Source organism: Malus sylvestris, chromosome 1, assembly GCF_916048215.2.
Source record: "Malus sylvestris chromosome 1, drMalSylv7.2, whole genome shotgun sequence".
NCBI lineage: Eukaryota > Viridiplantae > Streptophyta > Magnoliopsida > Rosales > Rosaceae > Malus > Malus sylvestris.
The window spans coordinates 26,910,483-26,933,043 of record NC_062260.1 but is presented as its reverse complement, the minus strand read 5'-3'; the positions used below and the strand labels follow the sequence as shown (position 1 = coordinate 26,933,043).

At 37.9% G+C, this 22,561-nt stretch overlaps 3 protein-coding genes across 5 annotated transcripts; 1 reads left to right on the top strand and 2 right to left on the bottom strand.

Annotated features, from left to right (window-relative positions):
- Window positions 1-154: 154 nt before the first annotated feature.
- On the bottom strand, window positions 155-3,560 carry LOC126625584 (calcium-dependent protein kinase 26-like). Of its 3 annotated transcripts, none has more exons than XM_050294640.1 (5): window positions 3,345-3,560; window positions 1,931-2,822; window positions 1,543-1,839; window positions 966-1,367; window positions 155-883 (listed from the first exon to the last, which is right to left on the bottom strand). In XM_050294640.1, exons 2-5 carry the CDS (start codon window positions 2,517-2,519, stop codon window positions 621-623), a joined length of 1,551 nt encoding a protein of 516 aa, XP_050150597.1. In that variant the 5' UTR covers window positions 2,520-2,822; window positions 3,345-3,560; the 3' UTR covers window positions 155-620. The 3 variants fall into 3 exon arrangements, with proteins under 3 accessions (XP_050150597.1, XP_050150602.1, XP_050150607.1); XM_050294645.1 differs by having other exon boundaries at window positions 1,931-2,689; XM_050294650.1 differs by having other exon boundaries at window positions 1,931-2,635.
- Window positions 3,561-7,441: 3,881 nt separating this feature from the next.
- Window positions 7,442-11,759, top strand: LOC126629344 (zinc finger CCCH domain-containing protein 63-like). The gene is made up of 9 exons (XM_050299370.1): window positions 7,442-8,198; window positions 8,291-8,386; window positions 9,116-9,205; window positions 9,296-9,397; window positions 9,707-9,853; window positions 9,975-10,094; window positions 10,198-10,257; window positions 10,969-11,066; window positions 11,176-11,759. Exons 1-9 carry the CDS (start codon window positions 7,749-7,751, stop codon window positions 11,315-11,317), a joined length of 1,305 nt encoding a protein of 434 aa, XP_050155327.1. The 5' UTR covers window positions 7,442-7,748; the 3' UTR covers window positions 11,318-11,759.
- A 7,353-nt stretch (window positions 11,760-19,112) lies between these two features.
- LOC126632803 (sorbitol dehydrogenase-like) lies at window positions 19,113-21,216 on the bottom strand. The gene is made up of 5 exons (XM_050303300.1): window positions 20,953-21,216; window positions 20,746-20,813; window positions 20,418-20,654; window positions 19,823-20,301; window positions 19,113-19,446 (listed from the first exon to the last, which is right to left on the bottom strand). The coding sequence occupies exons 1-5, from the start codon at window positions 21,071-21,073 to the stop codon at window positions 19,254-19,256; spliced, it is 1,098 nt and encodes a 365-aa protein (XP_050159257.1). The 5' UTR covers window positions 21,074-21,216; the 3' UTR covers window positions 19,113-19,253.
- Window positions 21,217-22,561: the final 1,345 nt, after the last annotated feature.

Here is a 22,561-nt window from a genome sequence, read left to right as displayed (position 1 = left end):
AAGGCTTGTAGTTTGACTCGATCACTTGAAAATAGCATTTACTTATGCACTAGAGATCTCGTGTCCGGCCCGCTCGATATTGTATCACCGTGAAACTGACAAGGTGAATAATAAAAAAAGGGCAGAAAGATAAATCACAAGACTTGGAAAGCACTTCTGTGAACAATTACTTTGTACGAAAGGGCAGAAGCTCATTAGGCATGCATCACATACCACTCTTCTTAAGCTACCAACATGAAAAATGGCACTAAACATCACGAATCAGCCGAGTGGAAACACAGACATGGAAACAGACATGAACTATATATTACATTAGCTTACAGAAGCCTGTCAGTTTCGGGACATCGTAGCAAAACTTCATCAGAACACTCCACCTCCATCTATCGCCCTTCCTACCTACCCGTAAAAGCGGAAATTCACTCTCCCTTATCATGAAGACATCTCCCATCATACGACCAGCTACTTGAAGTTGAAACTAAAGAGAAAAGTGGCACCAAGCATTAGGAATAAGCCAAACGGTAACATATGTGCTTGCTACAATGCACGAGCTGAAAGACTTTAGACTTCATATGAGCATCAGGGTCCTCCGCCTTATCTTTTACCGCTTCAGGTCCACACGGTTAACAGACAAGAGAAGATCTCAGAGATGTAGGATAATGTGTGCATGATGACCAGCGAATGATTGATTCGGTCACCATGAAATCTAGTTGCTCGTGCTCACCAAGTCCAATAGTACGGTTCCTCTTGCTGTGAATGGCTGATGTCCTAGATCCAGTTGGTCCACCTGTCCTTATAGCTTCGGCTGGTTTGTTAACCAATTGTCTTGTTTCAAGTCCGAATGAAACAGAATCTGGCAATAATAGCAGCTTCCTTGAGATTGTCTCTGCATTACAATACATTAAAATGATTGAGACGAGATTTCTATGCTACTGATGCAGGGAGAAGCAAAATGTAACTCAAAATACCTCCATGAATTGTGTCTACTCTGGATATGCTGGCTGAGAACTCTATTGCACAACTACCTTCCTCGACCAAAGAACTAGGGCTGAAGAATGAAAAGCTTGGCATGGAGGGAATAGGGGAGGAGAATTCCAAACCATTAGAATCACCATCACCGCAGAATGAAAACCCGCCAGATGCTAATTGGGGAGTAAATGGTTCCGCCATGAAAGCAGAAAAAGATGACCTACAAGTAAATGTAGGTGATTGGGCATCACATACACTAGGTGATCCAGAGCCAAAGCTGATGTCTTGACTCCTGGACATACAGAATGAGCTGCCGGCTACATCACATTCTCCACGGCCTCCATTTTCACATTGACTCGGTAGTTTAGGATATGGTTCATTAACCCTCATCCAAGGATGATCTACAGGGGAAAGTTCACAACGAACACATATTAGTCAAGCACACTACGAAACTTCTTTCATTCACCACTCACAAACACAGATTTCATAACGCATCATTCATGGACTATTAACTGTTACAGCATTTCAATAAACTCTTGGTGAGTGTGTGTGTTTTCATGCGTGCATTTGACCTACCTAAAACTTGCTGAGCAGTGAGCCTTTGTGAAGGATCTTTACAGAGCATTGCTCTAATCAAATCCTTAGCTGATCCAGTAATTCGATCCCAGGGATCAGATGGGAATCTCAGGTCAGCTGTCCTAACAGCATCAAATATCCGTGACTTCGTCTTCCCCCAAAATGGCGGCATTCCACTAAGAAGAATATAGAGAACAACGCCCGCACTCCAGACATCTGCAGCCTGGTTATAGCTACCTGCAAGTACCTCAGGAGCTATATAAAACGGACTCCCAACTAAACCATGCAAACTCTGCCCTGCTTCGACAAAAAACACTGTCAAAAGTCTGAACTCAAAGTTTTAGCGGAAAAAAATTAGCCAGCCAATATAAAGGAAATATGGAATTACCAGGCTTGATGTAGGTTGCAAGACCAAAATCGGCCAACTTGATTGGAGACGAGGAGGCTTTTGTGGCCAATAGGATGTTCTCTGGCTTCAAATCTCTGTGAACAACCCCATTTTCGTGACAATATAGAACTACCCGAATCAGATGCCTAAAGAGAACCCTGGCATCAGACTCAGAGAACCGTCCGTGCTTCTCCAACTGATGGAAAAGCTCCCCTCCTGCACAAAGCTCCATCACCAAATGAACATACTCTTCCTCTTCATACACCGCCTTAAGATCTACAACATTTGGGTGCCCAGATAACCTGGTCATAATTTCAATCTCAAGTTTAACGCCTCGCACATCGTCTGAGGTCACTAATCGATCTTTAGCAATTGACTTACATGCCAAGACCTCTCCCGTCAACTTATCGGTGCACACCCTAATAACACCAAACTGCCCCCAACCTAATTGCTCTCCTAGAATGTACCGATCCTTTAGATTTGAGGTCTCATCTGCATCTAAGATGGAGGAAGTCAAGCTAGCAACTTTGTAGCAATTGCACAGCCCTGTTGATGCTTCATTGCTGCTGTTGCTCTTGGCAACAGCCATACCAATATCCCGCTCCTCAACCACCCAGAACACTAATCACAATTTCGGCCCACAAATCTCAATTTTCAGGCTTTCGTGCAGAATATTTCAAAATCCTTTCCCAACAGATGAGAAACCTGAAGTTTGAAGTCAATATCTTGAATTCTCAGTCAAATCAGAAGAGAAGCTTCCTGGGATAGTAAACAAAGTTCTCAATAAGGCTTCTAGAACACTTGAACCTTAACAACAACAAAAGTTCCAAGCTTTCAGCAGGGAATTCCTTTTCGACATGACCGGATCACGTGGATCCGGATAGAAATGAAGCTGTACCAATTACCAAAATTCAGTCTCAAGGGAGCAAATTCCATTTACAGCAAAAAAAAAAAAAGAGAAAATCTCCTTGCTTTCTATTAACAGGTTGCTTCTTTTCGGACTTTTTGACCTCCAGAGTCAAGCACAAAACAGAATTCAAGCTCAATTCAGACACAAATCTCCCACTTTTCACAAACCACCCAAAACTAGAAACAAAGGAAAATGAAAAGTTTGAGCATTTTTACGTATAGATCAATCTAGAATCTCCAACAACAAGCTCTAATCATCTGAAAACAAAACCCCAAAAACACCCAAATTCCATCAACCTAAAAAGTTCCCAACTTTACTAAAAACAACAAAATTCAAACGCAACCCATCAAATTCCAGTTGAAAACAAAACAACCCCGATCCAGTTTTCCAAGGACTTCCAGAAAAAAGCACTTACATACGAAACCCAGAACCCCAAATCCACACACACTCAAACATATACATTTAGAGAGAGAGAGAGAGAGATTGTGAGAGAGGGAAAGGTACCTGCTTGAAGAGAGATAAAGCGCAGAGAATGGAAAAGAGGCCGTTGGAGCAGTGGTGGAGCTCCACAAGACAGAACTCTCTTCTGTCCTGTGGCTCGCTCTCTCTCCCTCTCTCTCCTTGGATTTTGGCTTTGGATTCCTCCGAGGCTGCTTTAAACTCTTCTTGTTTGCGATGTTTGGCTCCTCCCTGCTCCTACCCTCTCTCTCCTTGGAATTGGACTTCGGCTTTTTCTTTTTATTTTATTCATATTTTTTTTCAAATACGGGGTCTATCTTTCTCTACTCGCTCGGTTGGTTGTAATCCGACGTACTCGCCTATTCTTAGCTACTTTCCTTTTCCATTTATTCAGCCAGATAGGAAAGTAACTAACTTTCCTTTTCAGGAAACTTTTGACAATTTTGAATCCAACATGAACAGATGAGGAAGTTAATAGTCACCGTAGAGAGTTTATTTAACAAATCACTCTGTAATAAGGACTTTCATATAAATTTTCTTGAACAACAAATGAGTATTATAAATTATATTGGGATTAGTCCAAGTGCTTAATGAGGAATTGAGATCGTATTTGAATCTCTGTGTTCGGAGCTGGTAAGTTCAAAGATCTGAATCACTCATTCAAAATACTACAACCCTCGTTTGTCTATCTTACTAACTCACCTCACACAAACTAAGGATTCGGATCTCTCTCTTCGACCTTGAAGGGCCCTGATTTTTCATTCCGTTTGTTTCGGACTTGGAGATACGGAAAGGATCTTGATTCCTTAACTAGGGATGTGTTGAGTTGGAGGTATAGTTTTATGCTAGCCAGCCTTGTAATGATGTTATAAGTCAACTCCGTCTCCAATTTTAGAGTTTAATTATGATGAATCTATATTTGACTGAACTCCAATCAGAGAAATCATTCTTAGAATTTCAACAGACCCTTTTTCTCTCTTTACGTATATTCTTAAACACCACATTTTGATCAACGGTCTAACGATGTTGTTATTGATCTTGATCTCATTTCATAGTATTGTCGTTAGCATAAATTCAAAGGTTCTCTTAAGTGGTAGAGATGAGTATTGTCCTTACACTACAATGTGGGTTTAAACTTCATCGGCCCCTAATTTAACAAGTTTATCGTTTGATAAAAAATAAAAATAAAAAGTTGTTTTCATAAATATGTGGCTTTTTAGCCAAAAATTATTCTTAAGATTTTCTTAACTCCTCACTTTGGTCACTGAAATTCAAAATCAATAAAAATGGTACCTAAGTTTGTTCTCAATCATTTAATTTGGTTATTCTGTGAAAATTCTATTAAATAAGGATCAAAATGATAAAAATACCCTCTATTTAATAAACAGCATGCCAAAATGATTTGACAAAAAAAATTGATAGTATTTTTGTCAATTTATCCTTATTTAATGAAAAATTTTCATGTAATGACTAAAACGATTGATGGTTGGCAAACTCAATGATTATTTCTATTGATTTTAAATCTTAGATACCAAAATGAAGAGTTAAGCCAACCTCAATTACTATTTTGGCTAAAAAGTGTATTGTTAATTACATGTGAAGGATAATTAAACAGTTGTAAATAATAACAAAGATTTTCTTAGAACTAGAAACAAGAATGCTCTTCGATATGCTGCAAAGTTTGGATTTACCCGAATGCCTGCTTAAATATGCTGATAGCTTATTAGAAAAATCCAAGGTAATATTATTTTTAAAGAAAATTAATGAAAAATGTTTGAAAACTTTGAGTTTTAAAGATAAGGACAAAATAAAAAGTAAAGTGAATAATACTAAGATTGATTTTTTAGTATAAAAATATGGTTTTTCGTTAAAGTAAATAGTATTGGAAGCTTTTCGTTAAAATTCATTTCTTTTTAGGGTCGCCATCAACTATGAGACTTTCTTCTTCTTCTAGTTTTCTTGTTCTTCTTAGAATCTTAGAGATTTCGGTTATAATGGATGAGATTAAAATATAAAAAAAAGTTAGAGATGACAACAGATGATGTGAACAATAATGGATTCAGGATTCGAACATTTGATGTGCGCAACATGGTGGGTTCAGGAATTGAACATATGAAGTGCACAACTATATTGTGCACATCTAAATAGATATTAATATATATCGACGCAATCTGGTGAGTGATATCAAGAGAATTTGTCAAGTACGCTCGACGCAACTTGCCAAGTGTTGTCGAAATATGTCTAGTAGACATTACATCAAACACTCGAGAGAAACATAAGAGACCTGTACCAAACATTCGAAAGATTATGAGAATGTATATTTTATGAATTTCAAATGGTGCTAGGACCATCTTGATCTCAATGTACATCGGTCATTGGCCATCAAAGAAATATATATTGTTATTATTTATCTTCTAGAAACTGAAAAAACGACAACTTGTTAAAATCTATAGAATTGACAGATGATCGATGATGTACGTAGTATTTTCCATATCCTCTCAGCTCCCGGCCTGCCGCATGCAGAAGAAAGTTGTTCAGTATTCTTTCTTAATCTGGAAAATCCCAAATGACAAGAAACTACGATACTTCCTAAACTTGTGCCCTGTTAGTTGAGACGTGTATGCATGCAGTCAACTAAAATGTTCATGATCTGAAATATTGCATGCAATTGGCTCGATATCTGCCGGTCGCAGACATCAGTTTGCAGCGGCGGCGCGATGAAGTCGAAAACTTCCTCATCCACTCGGCTTTCCGTTCCTTTTATTTGTCTACTAGAAAGGGTAAATTGAGGAAGGTCGATTATTAATTCTTCTAGGGAAGAGGAGGGGGAGAGATGAGATTTATACACGAGCTTGAGTATTGGGATAAGCCTTGTTAACTACTTAAACTATAATTACGATAAAAACTTGTAGAATAAAACATTATTTCAATACACGTCGCTACCTTGAATTATTAAATGTTTCCCGTTATTTATGTGCAATTGAAAGTCGTAAATTAATCTTGTAAATACAGTAGAGTCTAACCTAAAAATTATTAATTTACTCAAATATTTACTGTACTAAGAACAAGTGTTGAGCCTTGGGCTTTAACAATTGTGGTGGAAACATATAGAATACTTTCGTGTTGATCACTTTTATGAAACCTTAGTATAAAGTTAAGTGTTCATAAACTACGTAAATCATCTTCAAATTATAGAGGTTTAAGTGTTTTTTTTTAATAGTTTGACAAATATTTAAATTTATGATTAGATTATTACTTAAGTGTTGATTAATATGCTTATTTCTTATTGATGACACATCATATAGTTTACAAATTCAATCTAAAAAGTTGGTCTACCTAACATTACTCAGAAAACAAAGATTGGACGCTCTATTCGTCCAACTAGTCTGATATGTTCAGAGAGCACTATGACATATGATATTTCATTTCACTTATGAATGAGATGTCTCAAATTGGACTCTCATTGATAATAAGTTCAATACTTAATTATAATTGATCTAATATGTAGGTTAAACCAAATCCGTAATCATGATGGGACCTTCAATAGTTTTTTTTGGACAACCAATAAGATAATTTCTATTAGAGAAATGCGTAATTGGATTATTGGTCTTTGTGGTGATACGGTAATAAGAAAATAACTCTTGTGGTAAAGTCTGGTAGGATTTAGGCTAAAAATTGAATTATGTCAACCCTCCATTAATTATTAGTATATGAGCTACGTATATAAGATTAAAACATAACTCTCCATTAATTGTTAGCACGTGAGATTAACTTTATCTTTTAACCTCACATATGAGCCTCATGGAGTCATGTGCTAACAATTAATAAAAAGTTGACGAAATTTTCAATTTTTGGTCTAAATCTTAACAAACTTCATCACATGCGTTTAAATTCTAATTTTATCATATGAGCTATCTTCCGACTACCATATCATCACGAGACAATTAATCCAATTAAGCCTTGAGAAATGCTAAAAAGACTGTCTCAAAGTGAGACTACCTACCATCTTACAATTTAATGTTAATTTTTATATAAATATTATAAAATATTATGTAAAAAATATGAGACGACAGAGGACACTCGTGCGTTGCCTTCCCATCAGAACCAGGGCATTTCAGTAATTCAATTTCCTCGTAGACACGACGCAATTCCAGTTTTGTCCATCGCCTCCCTCCCCCTACTGCGCGAGCGAGACTGAACAGACTTATAGAGAGAGAGAGAGCAAGAAATTTCGAGCTTCCGAATCTCTCCAACTCCATGATCGGATTCCAATCAGCCAATCCATCCAATCAATTTTGAAAAAAACCCAGAAAAAAATCAAGAAAAAAGAGGGAAAATCGAAGCTTTTGAGTTCCAGTTCAAAGTATATAGCTACAGAGAGATTCGAATCGAAGCTTTTGAGTTCCAGTTCAAAGTATATAGCTATAGAGAGATTCGAATCCGTAGCTAATGGATGTAGACGGAGGGGGAAGCAAACGGGTCTTCAACAGACTGGGTGGGCAGCAATCCGACCCGTCAAAGAACCAGAAGGTATGCTACCATTGGAGGGCGGGCAAGTGCAATCGCCACCCTTGCCCTTTTCTCCACAGAGAGCTCCCGGCGCCGCCGTCGCAGCAAGGTTTCAATGGGACGGCCTCGACTAAGCGCCATCACGCCTTCGCGGCCAACACCGATGGTCCATCGTCCCGGAATCGGGGTCCAAATAACTTCAATGGCGGGGCTTCTTCGACGTGGGGCCGTACAGGAGGAGCGAATAGGGTGTTTGTTAGGAAGATGGAGAAAGTCTGTAATTTTTGGGTTCAGGGGAATTGCAGCTATGGGGACAAGTGTAAGTTCTTGCATTCTTGGAGTATGGGGGATAGCTTCAGCTTGTTGACGCAGCTTGAGGGGCATCAGAAGGTATTCGTTTGGATTACATGGGCTGGGTTCTCATTGTTTCAATTGGGTTACTTTGTGTGCTTTTGGGAACTGATGGGGGTTTTTGGGAACAGGTTGTTAGTGGGATTGCACTGCCTTCTGGGTCTGATAAGCTGTATACTGGGAGTAAGGATCAAACTGTAAGGGTTTGGGATTGCGCATCCGGTCAGGTAGTTATTCACTTTTGGGACTCCAATTTTCAATTATTTAACAATATTCAATGCATAGTTTCTGAGGATTTACAGTTTTAAATAGATAAGTTTCAGTACTTATTCCCCTTTTTTGTGACGGGGGAAAGTTTAATGTTTGAATAGATGGGTAAAGGACTCCCGTAGCGTATCTCATTTCTGTTCTTTGGATTAGGTTTAGTTTAGTACATTTGGTAGACGTTGTAGTTCCAACCCGTTGTAGTTTATAAGGTCGTTGTGTAATAGGAATGTTAGAGTTGTATGCCAGCTAATGACTATGTAAAGAAAGCTCTTAGTGATCACAGTCAGTAGAAGCCTTAAACAATGAGTGCAAGTTGTATGTACAAAGTAGTTTCCATACCACATCACTGAATGCAGCTGTCGCTCAAATTATAGTTTAATGGATGGTGATCACATTAGCGAGCAGAGTGTGCAAACTCATGAATACCCATGACGAAAAATGTGGAAGGGAAACACGGCTTGTTCTGGAGGATGCATAGAAGAGAGCTCCTGACATGGTGGACTGAAGAGCTTTCTAGAGATTTGCTCCCATGTCTCAATATCTATTGACTTTGTAGTTTTCCTAAATCACATGGTCATTGCCACTGGGTTTACTCTAGATAGTTGGACAATATTTTTTCACATGTCTCATTGCCATTCCAGAGGGCTGGGAAAATAATTCGTGTGTGCTTCTATTTGGTTATTTTGCAGTGCATGGGAGTTATTAATCTTGGTGGTGAAGTAGGTTGTATGATCAGTGAAGGTCCTTGGATTTTTGTTGGCATACCAGAAGCTGTAAAGGTAGGGCAGGAGGATTCTCTTTTAATGTAAGCTTATAGGATCAGACTTTAAGGATACTTTGTCTCATTTGTGTATGGATATGTTTTGTAGGCCTGGAACACCCAAACTAACTCGGAACTGAGTCTTAGTGGGCCTGTCGGACAAGTTTATGCCATGGTTGTGGGTAATGATTTGCTCTTTGCCGGTACACAGGTAATTCCTTTACTGCCATAATGGCTTAATTTATGTTTGGTCCCCATTCTTGGTCAAAATATTTCTTGTTAGGGCTTTCAGCTGTGAGGTATTTCACTGTTTACTACTATATTATGTGAACCATCCAATTGAAAAATGTATTATTGAAGGAGCATTTTTTCTTTTTTATTTCATATCTTTTTCATGTGAGTTGCATCTAAATTAGCGAAGGCCCTTGCATCTGCTTTTTCCCTCTCTGTTTTCCTTTGTGCATTCATGTGTGGGATCTACATATTTTCTAATATTTAGCAAAATTGTCCTTCAATGCAGGATGGTTCTATATTGGCATGGAAGTTTAATGCTGTGACTAATTGCTTCGAACCAGCTGCATCACTGATAGGTCACACCCTTGCAGTTGTTTCATTAGTAGTTGGAGCAAATAGGCTCTACTCTGGTTCAATGGATAATTCTATAAGGGTAAGTTGGGTTGAGTATCACATGTTTTCTGTAATATGCATAAACTCTTGCTGATGGAACATTTGAGGCCTTAAATTGCTTGACACCAATAGCTCAGTCATTTCTTTGGTATTCTTTTTAGGTCTGGAGCCTGGAAACTTTGCAGTGTATACAAACTCTAACAGAGCATACTGCAGTTGTCATGTCTGTTCTTTGCTGGGATCAGTTTCTCTTATCATGTTCCTTGGATCGACAATTAAAGGTGTGTTTTCTATGATTTATAACTCTTTTTTGTGGGTGTGTAACTGTGTGTTGCAGTAGACCTGTAAACTTATTTAATTGTTCCACTTCATTTGTTTGTGCAGGTCTGGGTTGCTACTCAAAGTGGAAACTTGGAAGCAACATATACTCACACGGAAGAAAATGTAAGTTTATGTTTCAATATTTTTCATTCTTCAGTTAATCCCTGTTCCTGCGTTGACTAAGAATAAGAAAGGTATGTTATAGGATTTTTTTAGCCCTATGTTTGGATGAGGGACGTAAAAGTACCCAGGAAGTTCAGACTCAATTGTTAAAAAATTAAAAATGCACTACAAGGGGTACTACCAATGAACTACTCAAGCACTACAAAGCTACTACTAAAAGTCTAAAACACTACAAATGCACTACAAATACAGTAACCGAAGGACTTTCAAAATGACATTATGACAGGTGTCATTTGAAAGTCTTCTCAATTGTGTTGCATCAAGTTCATCTATCTAATTTTGTAGTTCATGCCTAACAAATTTAGCCTCGGATCCATGGAAACTCAAAGTTCCTCATCCAAACATAGGGTAGAGGAACATTCAAGGCTGACACTCTGGCTGTACATTTATCTAATGCAAGTTCTATTTGCTTAAAACTAGGTTTGGGTAGAATTATAGAACCACCTTTGTATGCGTGCTACGCATGTATTTTGTGTTTAAATTCCATAACCATCATTGTATTTCCCATAATAAATGAATCAGTATGCTTGATGTTCACCTAGCTGTGGGTTTAATGTTGAGTTTCGTGGACCTGTTATCATTAGAGGTTATTTATGATTTTCAAGGTGACATGAAAGGTCAAGTTTAATAATGCTTAGGACCTTGCTGCAGGGTTTGATTACACTTTGCGGGATGCATGATTCAGAAGCCAAGCCAGTCTTACTGTGCGCTTGCAATGACAACACTGTCCGTGTATATGATTTGCCATCGTGAGTTTTCAACACAATCTCTCTGCTGTAGTCCTTTTATACGTTAGTTGTAGAAAACATTTTTCAAGCATCTCACTTTGCTGCAATTGTCTTCTTTGCTATGGTCTAGGTTTTCGGAGAGGGGTAAAATTTTTTCAAAACAGGAGATAAGATCGATTCAGGTAGGCCCTGGTGGCTTGTTTTTCACGGGTGATGGAACCGGTCAAGTGAAAGTATGGAAATGGACTGAACCAGCTGCGGTCACTGCCTGAGAAAGGGGAGATTATTTATATTGGCCACATTGTATCTGTAGCTTTTTCATTTTTCTTTTCTGGGTTCTTTCGTAAGTGTTAGCTCCGAGGAATGAATTACGGGATTTCTGTTTTTGGGTCGGAATGGATTGAGTTTTCTCTATTTTTGGAGGATTTCTAGAGCTAGGAATCAGTAGCATTAGCAGTGTTCGCAGTCCGCTCTTTTGGGTGCCATGAACGTGAAGAAGCTTCTTGGCTCGTTCGAAGTTTTGACTGCAGGACAAATTTTCATAAAGGAGTGAGTTATAAACACATTCTGTTTGCAGCGGATGATCTGTATGCATTGCGATGTGCTGGTCTTATCAGTGATGGGAGTTGCTTATGTTCTTCGGAGTGTAATATTTCTCATCTTGTTTTCGAAAAATAAATAAAAAGTTGGCACACGTTATTTCTCTGTTGATTAGATCATAATCTTCTTGGTTGAAACATTCAAGCGCAGAGATGGAGATGGCTCCGCTGTTTTACGTGCTTTTTTAGGAAGCACTTCAGTTTTAATAAAATTTTCGACGTTTATTTAACAAAAGTGCTTTCGCTGAAGACGTTGAAGAGCGTAAGTGTCTTTAAGAAAAACATTTTCAAATGGGCTTTAAGCAAGTCCACCGAGAACCGTAAAGTGCTTTTGTGATCAATGGGGGCCTGGTGTGGCATGGTGACCATTAAACCAAACACATTAGCCAAACGGCCATTAGCCTATTACGGAATAGTTATATGCCAAGATAGCCCATTGCAATGTCATGAGAAACACTTGCAAACCAAAATTTGGGGGCCTATCAACAAAACAACTGCCAAGATTCAATAAAAAAAATTGAGCAAGGCTGTCAGCTAGGCCTGCATTTTCAACCCAACCTATTAACCCGACCCGATTCGATCCGATCCGATCTATTAAAATTAGTATTCGGGTGGGTGGTTAATGGGTCTGGTGGTTAACGAGTCAACCCGTTAATCACCCGTTAAATAACGGGTCAGTTTGGGTGAACCTCTGAAACCCATTAACCACCCGTTAACACTCGTTGGTAAGGATTTTTGTGTAATTAATCGAGCAAAAGCACTTTCCCATTATAACAGCATTTTGTTATAATGGCTACATGAGCAACTTGAGGTGAGGGCATGTGCTTGGTACCACTCAGTCGAGAAAAAACACTTTCCCATTATAACAGCATTCTGACAATTTATCCCGATCGATTATAGAAAACATTTATCATCTTATAGTAAATGTTTTCTATAATTGTTGAGGCCTCCAGAAGCACTTTTAATTGTAATCTGCCATTCCATGTTGGCTCATGAATTGCATTGCATCCTCTGCTGTGCATTGATTTGGATGAAATGTGTAAAAAAAACACAAAAAAGCCCAAAAAAAAAAAAACAATAACGGGTGACCCGTTAAGACCCGTTAACTTAACGGGTTGGTTTTAGGTGACCCGTTAGCTTAACGGGTCGGGTTAAACCCGATCCAAACCCAATAAACCCGACCCGTTTACAGTCCTACTGTCAGCCACTCCAATTCGGCTTTCTCAAACTTCCTTGAAGAGTAAGGGAGATGACATTGTGGCATTCGGTGGTACTATTGGTTCGGAATGTCACGGTAGCCTCACAAGGAGTGTAAGAAAACCCTAAATTTGAGGTTTATATAATTGAAACCGTTGATCTCGAACAGTAAAAATACGCCAAAACCCACAATCAATCTGCACAGTTGATTGCAACGGTTTATAAAAAATTTAAAATGAAGCAACATGTGTTGTGGGACCCACGCTTGCAGCTGCGACAGATTTCATGTGGGTGGGCCACTCTTTCCACTCAAAACGCCTAATGGGCTCCACTCTTTGCATAATGGCTTAGTCCCTATGAAGCCCTCAATTGTGAGGATTTTAGCATTTGAATCCTTGCCGGATCCCTCCATGTGATTACAGGGATTAACGCATGTGAACTGTTGATAAAAAATCGTATGACCACAATTATATATTTTTTATATTTAAAAAAGTAAAGTAGTCTTATTTTGCGTGAAAAATATAAAAAAAAAAGAAAAAATTGTGATCACGTGATTTTTTATCAACAGTCCACGTGCGTTGATCCCTAAGATCCCTAGGAAGGGGATCCGATGAGGATCCAAATCCCGGATTTTATACATACTCTGATGAGGCCCTATACTATAAGGTCTTGTTTTCAGACCCATTGGGAGGCCTTGGACCTTATATACGAAGATTATACGATTGTAAAGACTATATGTAGACTAAGGGCATTCATCTATGCACTAACGTTAGACTAAAGGAGAGATCCCACAATGGTATTATGAACCAAAATCACCTTCAAACAAATTCAAACGCCCAAAATTCATCGTACATCATAGCAAAGCGGTGAGTTTGATGTGTCTTATCGTTTTGCTATCAGAATGGTATTATGGACCAAAATTAGACTCCGAAATAAAAAATTACGTTAAACCTGATTTGTAGCGTTAGACACCTCTTTTACAACCGCGTCATCTTCTGATCTTATCCAATATAATCCGCATTTAACCTGGTCCATCGCACACATGGTTTGACTGCAAAGCAAGTCGAAAGCTTCTCCCACATGCGTGCCTATTCTCCATGAGTCTTGGACGGTGCATCCAATTTCCTAAGCTTCTTGCATGTATTTTCCTATCAAATTATCCAAAAGGAGGCTGAAAGTGAATATATAAAACATTATCCAAATGGAAAACCTCTGCGACAATTCATAAGCTTGACTATGTAGGTTTGACTTTATGTATGTTTTGATTTGACTATGTACTATGTAGTAGGTTAATTTGTTCTTGAATTTTGGCTAGTAGGTTTACTCAAAGTTGAATGTTCAATTTATTCCAAACAGCCCTGTCCTTGAAGCAATACCCTAGTAAATACTTTTGAGTTTTATACAAGTTTGGAGATTTGGGCAAAAGATCTTCCCTCCTTTCCTTGACTTTGTGGTTTCTATACTTTGAACTAAACTATATTCTACCATGAAAAAACGAACTATAGACATATTTTATTTCGTTTTTCTTCTAGCGGAACGCAGAAAAGTATATGCATGGTGATGTAGCAAGAAATTTATAATCAAAGTGGTTATAAGTGTTTATTAATGCTTGTTAGATCTTGAGTACGAATTTTCATCTCTCAATATTGATGAATTAGAAAGTAAAAAAATACATGATAACGTGTGATCGGTTTATGTAGCATCACAATTTCTTAGTATCTAAGTCAATCTTTAGCCTTGATCTTCCTTCAAGGTTTTACAAGGCACTAGATGTTGAGGGCTAGCATCTAGGCGGGGGTCTAGACTCTAGACCCTTTTTTTTTTTTTTTTAATTTTAACTAAATTTATTATACAACGTATAAATAAATGTCTATTTACATGTAGCAAAAATATATAATGGTATGAGAATACATAAATTACAAAATAGAATGACATATAAATTATAAAGCACTTGAATATATTGAAAACATAGGAAACAAATATATAATGAGTGTTCATCTAAGTATCCAACAAGTCTTACAATTTCTTGAAAAAAAAAATGCAAAATGAAAGTAATCTATTTTCTGTTTAAGTAAGAGTTACAACTTAAATGGTCTAGAAGCATTTTTTTTAAATGCCTAAAATTAATTGTGACGGTGTCAATCGCAGCTGCATGACTACAAGCATCCACATAATAAGGCACTATTTGTTTAATGTATGGCAACAATATCTTCGCAAACCAACTTAATTTCTAGCCATGGCAATTGTATGGCAACAATATCTTAGCAAACCGACTTAATTTCTAGCCATGGCAATTGGCATCCCCAAAAACCTAACAGAAATCTGATCTAACAAGTATTAGGTAGAGCTAACAAGTAGGTAAGAATGTTTTTTTTCTTTTCTTTTTTGATCGATTAGGTAAGTTGTGGGGGACACGAACCATCTTGTTTTAAAAGTTCTCTTGTTCTTATTCTTTTTCTTGGTTCCTGCTGAAAGAAGCAGTCACGTCACATTAGATTTGGATAGTGTTCCCTAAAAGAAAAACTTGTGTGGGTCTTAGTTTTTTATTGAATTTTGTTGAATGACATTACAATTCATTCAAAACTCGTCAAGCAACAAGTTTTAAATATAATATGTTTCATTCTTTTATATTTGGGACTTAGTTTTTTATTGGATTGTGCTGAATGACATTACAATTCATTCAAAACTCATCACGCAACAAGTTTTAAATATAATATGTTTCATTCTTTTATATTTAAGATTATTATAATTATTTTTTGGGTAAATTACATAGTAGCCCCTCAGGTTTGAGGTCTATTGTAATCATATACAACATCTTTAAAACATTTCACTTTCATACGTCAAGTACTATTTTATTTCAATTTCATACAACCGTTAGATTTTCCATCCATGGATCTGTTAAATGCTGACGTGGCTGCCACATATATGACACGTGGCTGCCAAATGTCTGCCACGTGGCAAATAAAATAATTTTTTAATTTAAAAAAAAAAACATATATGCCACTTTTTTTTTTCTCTCTTTCTTGTTCTTCTCTTTCTCTTTCTTCTTCTTCTGGGTTCGGACTCCTTTTTTTTTTTTTTTTTTTTTTTTCCTTCTTCTTCCTCCTTCTTCTTCTGGGTTCCGTCCTTTTTTTTTTTTTTTTTCTCTTTCTCTTTCTTCTTCTTCTGGGTTAGGACCCCTTTTTTTTTTTTTTTCTTCTTCTTCTTCTTCTTCTTCTCCCTCTCCCTCATCCTCCTCTTTCTTTTTCTCTTCTTCTTCTGGGTTCGGTCCCTTTTTTTTTTTTTTTTTTTTTCTTCTTCTTCCTCATCCTCCTCCTCTTTCTTCTTCTCTTCTTCTTCTTCCTCCTTCTTTTTCTGGGTTCGGTCCCTTTTTTTTTTTCTTCTTCTTCCTCCTCCTCCTCCTCCTCTTTCTTCTTCTTCCTCATTCTTCTGGGTTCGGACCCCTTTCTTTTTTTTTTCTTTTTTTTCTTCTTCTTCTTCTTCTTTCTCCTCCCTCCTCTTTCTTCTTCTCTTCTTCTTCTTCCTCCTTCTTCTGGGTTCGGTCCCTTTCTTTTTTTTTTCTTTTTTTTCTTCTTCTTTTTCTTCTTCTTCCTCATCCTCCTCCTCTTTCTTCTTCTCTTCTTCTTCTTCCTCATTTTTCTGGGTTCGGTCCCTTTTTTTTTTTTTTTTCTTCTTCTTCTTCTTCTTCCTCCTCCTCCTCCTCCTCTTTCTTCTTCTTCCTCCTTCTTCTGGGTTCGGTCCCTTTTTTTTTTCTTCTTCCAATTTCAGGTTTTTAAAAAAAAATTAAAAAATTATTTTATTTGCCACGTGGCAAACATTTGGCAGCCACGTGTCATATATGTGGCAGCCACGTCAGCATTTAACAGATCCATGGATGGAAAATCTAACGGTTGTATGAAATTGAAATAAAATAGTACTTGAGGTATGAAAGTGAAATGTTTTAAAGATGTTGTATAAGATTGCAATAGACCTCAAACCTGAGGGGCTACTATGTAATTTACCTTATTTTTTCTACTAACTGATATACACTATGAGATCAATCTAATAGTTAACCTTGTGCTCTTTTCCCCTTTTGCTTATTCCCAAATGTTCCCTCAGTGTGTTTTTTTTTCCCGAACTCTTCATTTTCTTCTCTGATCTTCCACTTATCCCTCTCTCCCAGTTTTTTCTCTTGCTTTTCTTAAAAGGAAATCCTAAATCCTAAAAAAATCAAATTCTCCAACTTTTATCATGAGAAGCAATTAAAAATGTGTAAGTTTATTTATTTAATTATACAGTAGTTGATTTGATCATGTGAACTTAAAATAAGTACCCCATATATATACATGCATATTAGGGTTAATATGTGTTGACCCTAAAAACTACCAAGCCTACCTGGCGCGCAGACCGAGTAATTAGTAAGTTAACTACGTCATTCGGTTGTATGCGGGGCGTGCCAACGTTGGTCGACCTGGGTCGAGGAGTAAAATTTGTTGATGTTGCGTTGGGTGCGCAGCCGACTTCTGCGTCTTGCGATTGCGACCGAGGAAGGAACACGTCTCGGTCTCTTGGGTTCTCGAACTTGAAGACAAGGCTTCTATTCTTACAAAGTTCACAAATCGTCGTCGTCGGATTCGGTCACAGTGATGGTATTCGTCAGAGTAAACTCACGCCGAATCGACACCAAAGTGTAAGGGCACAAATACTCAAAGCGGATATACGTTTTAACAATAAACGTGGTTCGGCCGTCGGAATGCCGAACTCTAAATCCCACTTGAGAGTATCCAATCATAAACTAACTCGGCGTGCAATGTGCCGAGCCTAATAAACTGTAACACCCCACTTCGCCGAGAAGGCTAATGAGATGACCTCGACCAATAAGGATTCGGAAATCCTTTTCGACCGAGATTTGGATAGATAACCAGTCACCCTCGATGCAGTGCTATCTATGCCGACTGAAGATGTTGGGAGACTGGCTGGTTCTACGGTGACAGTGCTATCTATGCCGACTGAAGATATCACCGGTTGCCTTCACAGTACTGTTTATCCAAACTGAAGGTGTGTCGGCGAAAAAAGAAAAGGAAAAAGTCTCAAGGTTGTTGAGAGAATTTGCGCAGGGCAGTTGTGTGTTGAATTGGAGGGGCTTGTTTCGATGTCTTCTCTCCCTATTTATAGCAACCAACCCGTATTGAATCCTATTCATTCCTGGATTAGAACTCCTTCTCATAATCCATCTTTATCTCAACTAATTCTATTCCTACTAGGACTTTAAGCATAACTCATTATCAAACCGTGTTCAATCTCAACGTCCTGATCCCGTCGAGACTCCCTCTCATAACAGGATTCGTCCACATTCCTTTTTCCGATAGGATATGATCCACTTCGACCACTTGGCCCATGGGCTGAATAACTTCTGGGCCGAGGATGAATCTATCCTTGGCTTATCCCATTCTGGGCCGAAACAGATCTAACTCGGCCCAAAACAATATTTTTGGGCCCAAACAATATGTTAGTCTAATTTTGTTTATTTGTTTTCGTTAATATGTTAGTCTAATATTAGGGTTCATATGTTACCCATGAGTCCCGATTTCCCCTCTCTTCGTTGGATCAAGAGCCCTGCACGTTAAAGAAAGCATGCCTTGCGCATTTTAAAGCAGTAGTATAGCTGATAGCGTGATACATAGAAATTATCATTTAGCAACTGAACAAACTTCAAAGTGTGCATATCCCTACACTATAAGCCACCTTACTTCAGCAAGTGAATAAAGATGGGGAAATGAACAAAAAAATGGCGGATGGGAAAGAAGTGAAGCGTCCAGCAAAACACAAACGGATGGAATATTTGAGAAGAAAAAATGGGGAAAAGAATAAAAAGTTAACCATTAGATTGATTGTATATTAATTAATAAGAAAAATAAGTGTGAGAATCTTAAAAAGAATGATAAAAGATTATTTTAAGACTTGTCACGTGACGAGTTTGAGTTTTGAGTGGATTGTAGTGTCACTCAGCAAAGTCTAGTAGCAAACCATGCCCCACACAAGTTTTTCTGTATGATGTGACATGTGATGATTGAATTCCTTAAAAAAAATTAAATTATCAAATGCCACATCATGGATTCACAAAATATATGATGGGTGATGATTGGAGTCACAAAATATGTTTCTAATAAGACGGTCTCTCTATCATTTTCCTTGTAATAATGCCAAAGATTTGGTAAATTTGTAAGTGGATCTTTTTGTTAAACTTCATCGTTATAGACCAACCAAAAAAAAAAAAAAAAAGAAACAAACAAAAGGGAAGTCCGTATAAGTAATAGTATAAAACATTATGCATAAAACCATGCGATTGGACTTGTTTATTGACCTCCTTTGGGCCAATAAACTTGCTTATTGAGTTATAACAGGTAATTAGATAACAAAACTTGCAGTGTCTTTACAAATTAAACATGACTTTGATGGCATTGCCTCCACGAGCACTGGTCTCAAAGGCATCTTCCACTTCCTTCTGGGAAAATCCAAAACGGTGAGTAATAAGCGGTTTCACGTCAATCTTCCCGCTTCTTAGAAACTCGATGCAAAGCGGCCATGTGTTCTTGTATCGGAAAATTCCAACCACGTCCACCTCCCTGTGTTCAAACACATCAGAAAAAAAAAAAAAAAATTAGATGCGACCAAATTTGTTAACTCACACTTTGATTTATAGTGTGCCCTAAATAAATTTGTTGACGTAGAACAAGAAAACGGTCGATCTTTATCCAGAAAGAAAGAAAAATAATACCAAAGTTGTAACGCCCTCCATGACCTAGCAACAATGCCCTAATATATTTGTTGACATAGGACAAGAAGGGGTTGATAAGATGGAAAAATAAGACCAAATTTGCAAACGCACTCCATGACCTAGCTATAACGCCCTAATAAATTTGTTGACTAGGACAAGAAGGGAATCGATCCTTATCGAGAAAAAGATAGGAAAAACAGACACGTAGTGGACAAAATCTATACCTGGCAGCAGCAGGAGTGAGAGGGACAGTCATCATGCTGTGTCCCATTCCGACGAGGCAGACTTTGCCGCCGGGACTAGTCGCGGCGAGAGCTGTCGCCATGGTTTTGTTGAAACCTACACAATCAAAGGTCACATCCACTTCGGATTTCATGGCTTTTTTAATCTTGGCAACTTCGTCATCCAAATCCTCAGCTTTTGTTGAAACTTTGACAGTTTCATCGGCACCAAGAGACTTTGCCATAGCTAGACGCTGATCATCCACGTCCACAATGACAATTCTCGGCGCCCCGAAAGCACGAGCAGATAGCACGGATACCAGCCCGATCGGCCCTGCTCCGATGATGAGAACATTTGTTTCTGGAGTGACATTGGCTCTCCGACAGGCATGAACCCCAACACTCAAGGGCTCACACATTGCCCCTTCCTCCAAGCTAACATTCTCCGGAAGCTTAAAGCACAAGTCCGCAGGATGCACAATCTGTAAAAAGACATGATTATCAAACGGGTTCAAAGTATAAAACACTGTTACACTACAACGTTATGTTCAGATCTTATAATAAAAGTTGAATTTTTGTAGTTGTGCGAATATTTTGCCTGGTTCGCCAAGGAACCATGAACCGGCGGGGTGGCGAAAAACTTCATGTCCGGGCAAAGATTGTAGCGGCCTCCTTTGCACTGGTGACACTTTGCGCAGCTGATGCCGGGCTCTAATGCCACGCGATCGCCAGAAACCAGATGCTTCACGGCGCTCCCGACTGCGTCTACGATCCCAGCACACTCATGACCAATCACCATTGGCTCCTTAACTTCAAAATCCCCGCACTTCATGGTCTGAAAATTTTCCAAAAATAAAATTTAGAACAAGGGAGGTTACAATCAATAAACATCAAAACGGGGAAATATACATGGAAGGAATAGCAACCTTGAGGTAATGGACGTCGCTTCCACAAATGCCGACGGCTTTGATCATAATTCGAACATCATTGGGTCCTAAAATTAAAGAAATCCCCAGAAAAGAAGGGAGCAAGATGTTAGCCAAAGCGATGATAATTTGACATGAAAACTAAAAACAACAAAAAACAATTGTGGAATCAAAAGATCAATTGTAGTGAGTGAGATAGATGAATACCAAGACTCGGGAGAGTGAAAGCCTGGATCTTGAGGTTGTTAACACCAAGAAGCCATGCAGCCTTGTTTTCTTGTTCGCCATCTTTGGCATCTCCGTTAGTCGACTTGCCTCCCTTCCCCATTGTATTTTTGCTTTTTTCTTTTTCTCTGTGTTTGAAAGAAAAAGATTATTTGTCTGATGGAAAAAAGCGGGCCCTAGCGATAGTATTTATATCAATCCTGTGAAGAAATAAGATCGGTGCTCCTGTAACCTTATAAATCTATACTCTGATTTGGTAAAGTTTCGATTTGCTACGGCTATATATAGTTTTAAAGAGTCCTCATTTAATGTATATCCGTAAACATCCTATCTATTTTTGGATACCCTTCCTTGTGTTACAACATATCCATATTTCACTGAGATTGGGAATTAGTATCTTAGTGGAGAGAAACTCCTTGTTCATCTAGGACTTTTGCACGTGGAGGTATTTCAAACCAATCACATCTATATCTAAAACTGTAGTTGTCTTAACTTTTTCTGCAGGTGAGAAACTCCTTACTCATCTAGGATTCTTGTATGTAAAAGTATTTTAAACCAATTGCGTATTAATCTAATTCTATGGCAAGTGGTCATTTACCACATTGGTAGAAATGTGCTGAGTCATTGCATAACGTCGTGGGTTGAACTCTTTCGTTGGCTAATCTAACAATATCTATCGCTAGACAAAAAAAAATAATAATCGAATTATATGGTTTTCTTAACCTTCTCACGTCCCACTTTGTGGTCAAATTGGAGTACTATCGTCACATAACTTCGTATGTGCATGAAATCTGATATGGGGAGCTTAACTTCCTACGTCTCATGAGTAACTAATTTTCAAACTGTCCGAAAGATTTTCGTCTGGATTTAGCGAGTTCGTTGGAATTAGCGGAGTTTTAAGTTGAGTAGAAGATTCGAAAGGGGTCTTTTTACGACTTAAAATAGGATTAACGGATATTATGGAACTGCTGAATGGGTGCCACGTAATGCAGAGTCAGATTAACATAGCAACCGTCCCTATTATTCCTTCATGGTCGACCTCACATGGATAAACAAAAACTAAAACTAAAACTTAGGTAATCACTGGTAAGTACCTTATATACTCATTTTATTTTTTTTTAATTTTAATCCAATGATATTTTTAACATATGTTTTATTGTTTTAAAAAATAATAGACATGTTAATTAATTTTATTGAATTTTAAAATATAAAAAACGCATGATATTTTTTTATTGCACTAAAACAAAAAAAATATATATATATTAGCTCGTCACGTCGATTTTATTATGACTTCTTAATTTTCATTTATCACAATTTTAAATTTTTGCTTAAACACCGATTATGTTACCGAGTCACCCATAATCATTTTTAGACGATCCATTATTCTATGAATATTAGATTATGAAAGACTTAATTTTGCCAGTGGAAATAAAGTTGGTTGTATCATAATTATATCAAATCATCTGTCTGATTTATTTATTTTAATTTGCGTCGATGTCTCTAATTAATAAAATAAATGATCCAATGTCAACTGTTTAACAGAAACGAGTTGAGACGGGCTCTCTGTGTTGCCGCTGGCTGCCCTAGGTTT

Bases quoted from the DNA above. Each gene is read 5' to 3' on its own strand.
- LOC126629344 (XM_050299370.1), top strand. From the start codon at position 7,749: ATGGATGTAGACGGAGGGGGAAGCAAACGGGTCTTCAACAGACTGGGT. The intron at 8,199-8,290 runs GTATTCGTTTGG...TTTTGGGAACAG, and splicing joins AGCTTGAGGGGCATCAGAAG to GTTGTTAGTGGGATTGCACT. The intron at 10,095-10,197 runs GTGTGTTTTCTA...TTGTTTGTGCAG, and splicing joins CCTTGGATCGACAATTAAAG to GTCTGGGTTGCTACTCAAAG.
- LOC126625584 (XM_050294640.1), bottom strand. From the start codon at position 2,519: ATGGCTGTTGCCAAGAGCAACAGCAGCAATGAAGCATCAACAGGGCTG. The intron at 1,840-1,930 runs GTAATTCCATAT...TTGTCGAAGCAG, and splicing joins TGCAACCTACATCAAGCCTG to GGCAGAGTTTGCATGGTTTA. The intron at 1,368-1,542 runs GTAGGTCAAATG...TTTCCCCTGTAG, and splicing joins CACTGCTCAGCAAGTTTTAG to ATCATCCTTGGATGAGGGTT.
- LOC126632803 (XM_050303300.1), bottom strand. From the start codon at position 21,073: ATGGGGAAGGGAGGCAAGTCGACTAACGGAGATGCCAAAGATGGCGAA. The intron at 20,655-20,745 runs GTTGCTATTCCT...GAAAATTTTCAG, and splicing joins GCGACGTCCATTACCTCAAG to ACCATGAAGTGCGGGGATTT. The intron at 20,302-20,417 runs GCAAAATATTCG...GTCTTTTTACAG, and splicing joins ATGGTTCCTTGGCGAACCAG to ATTGTGCATCCTGCGGACTT.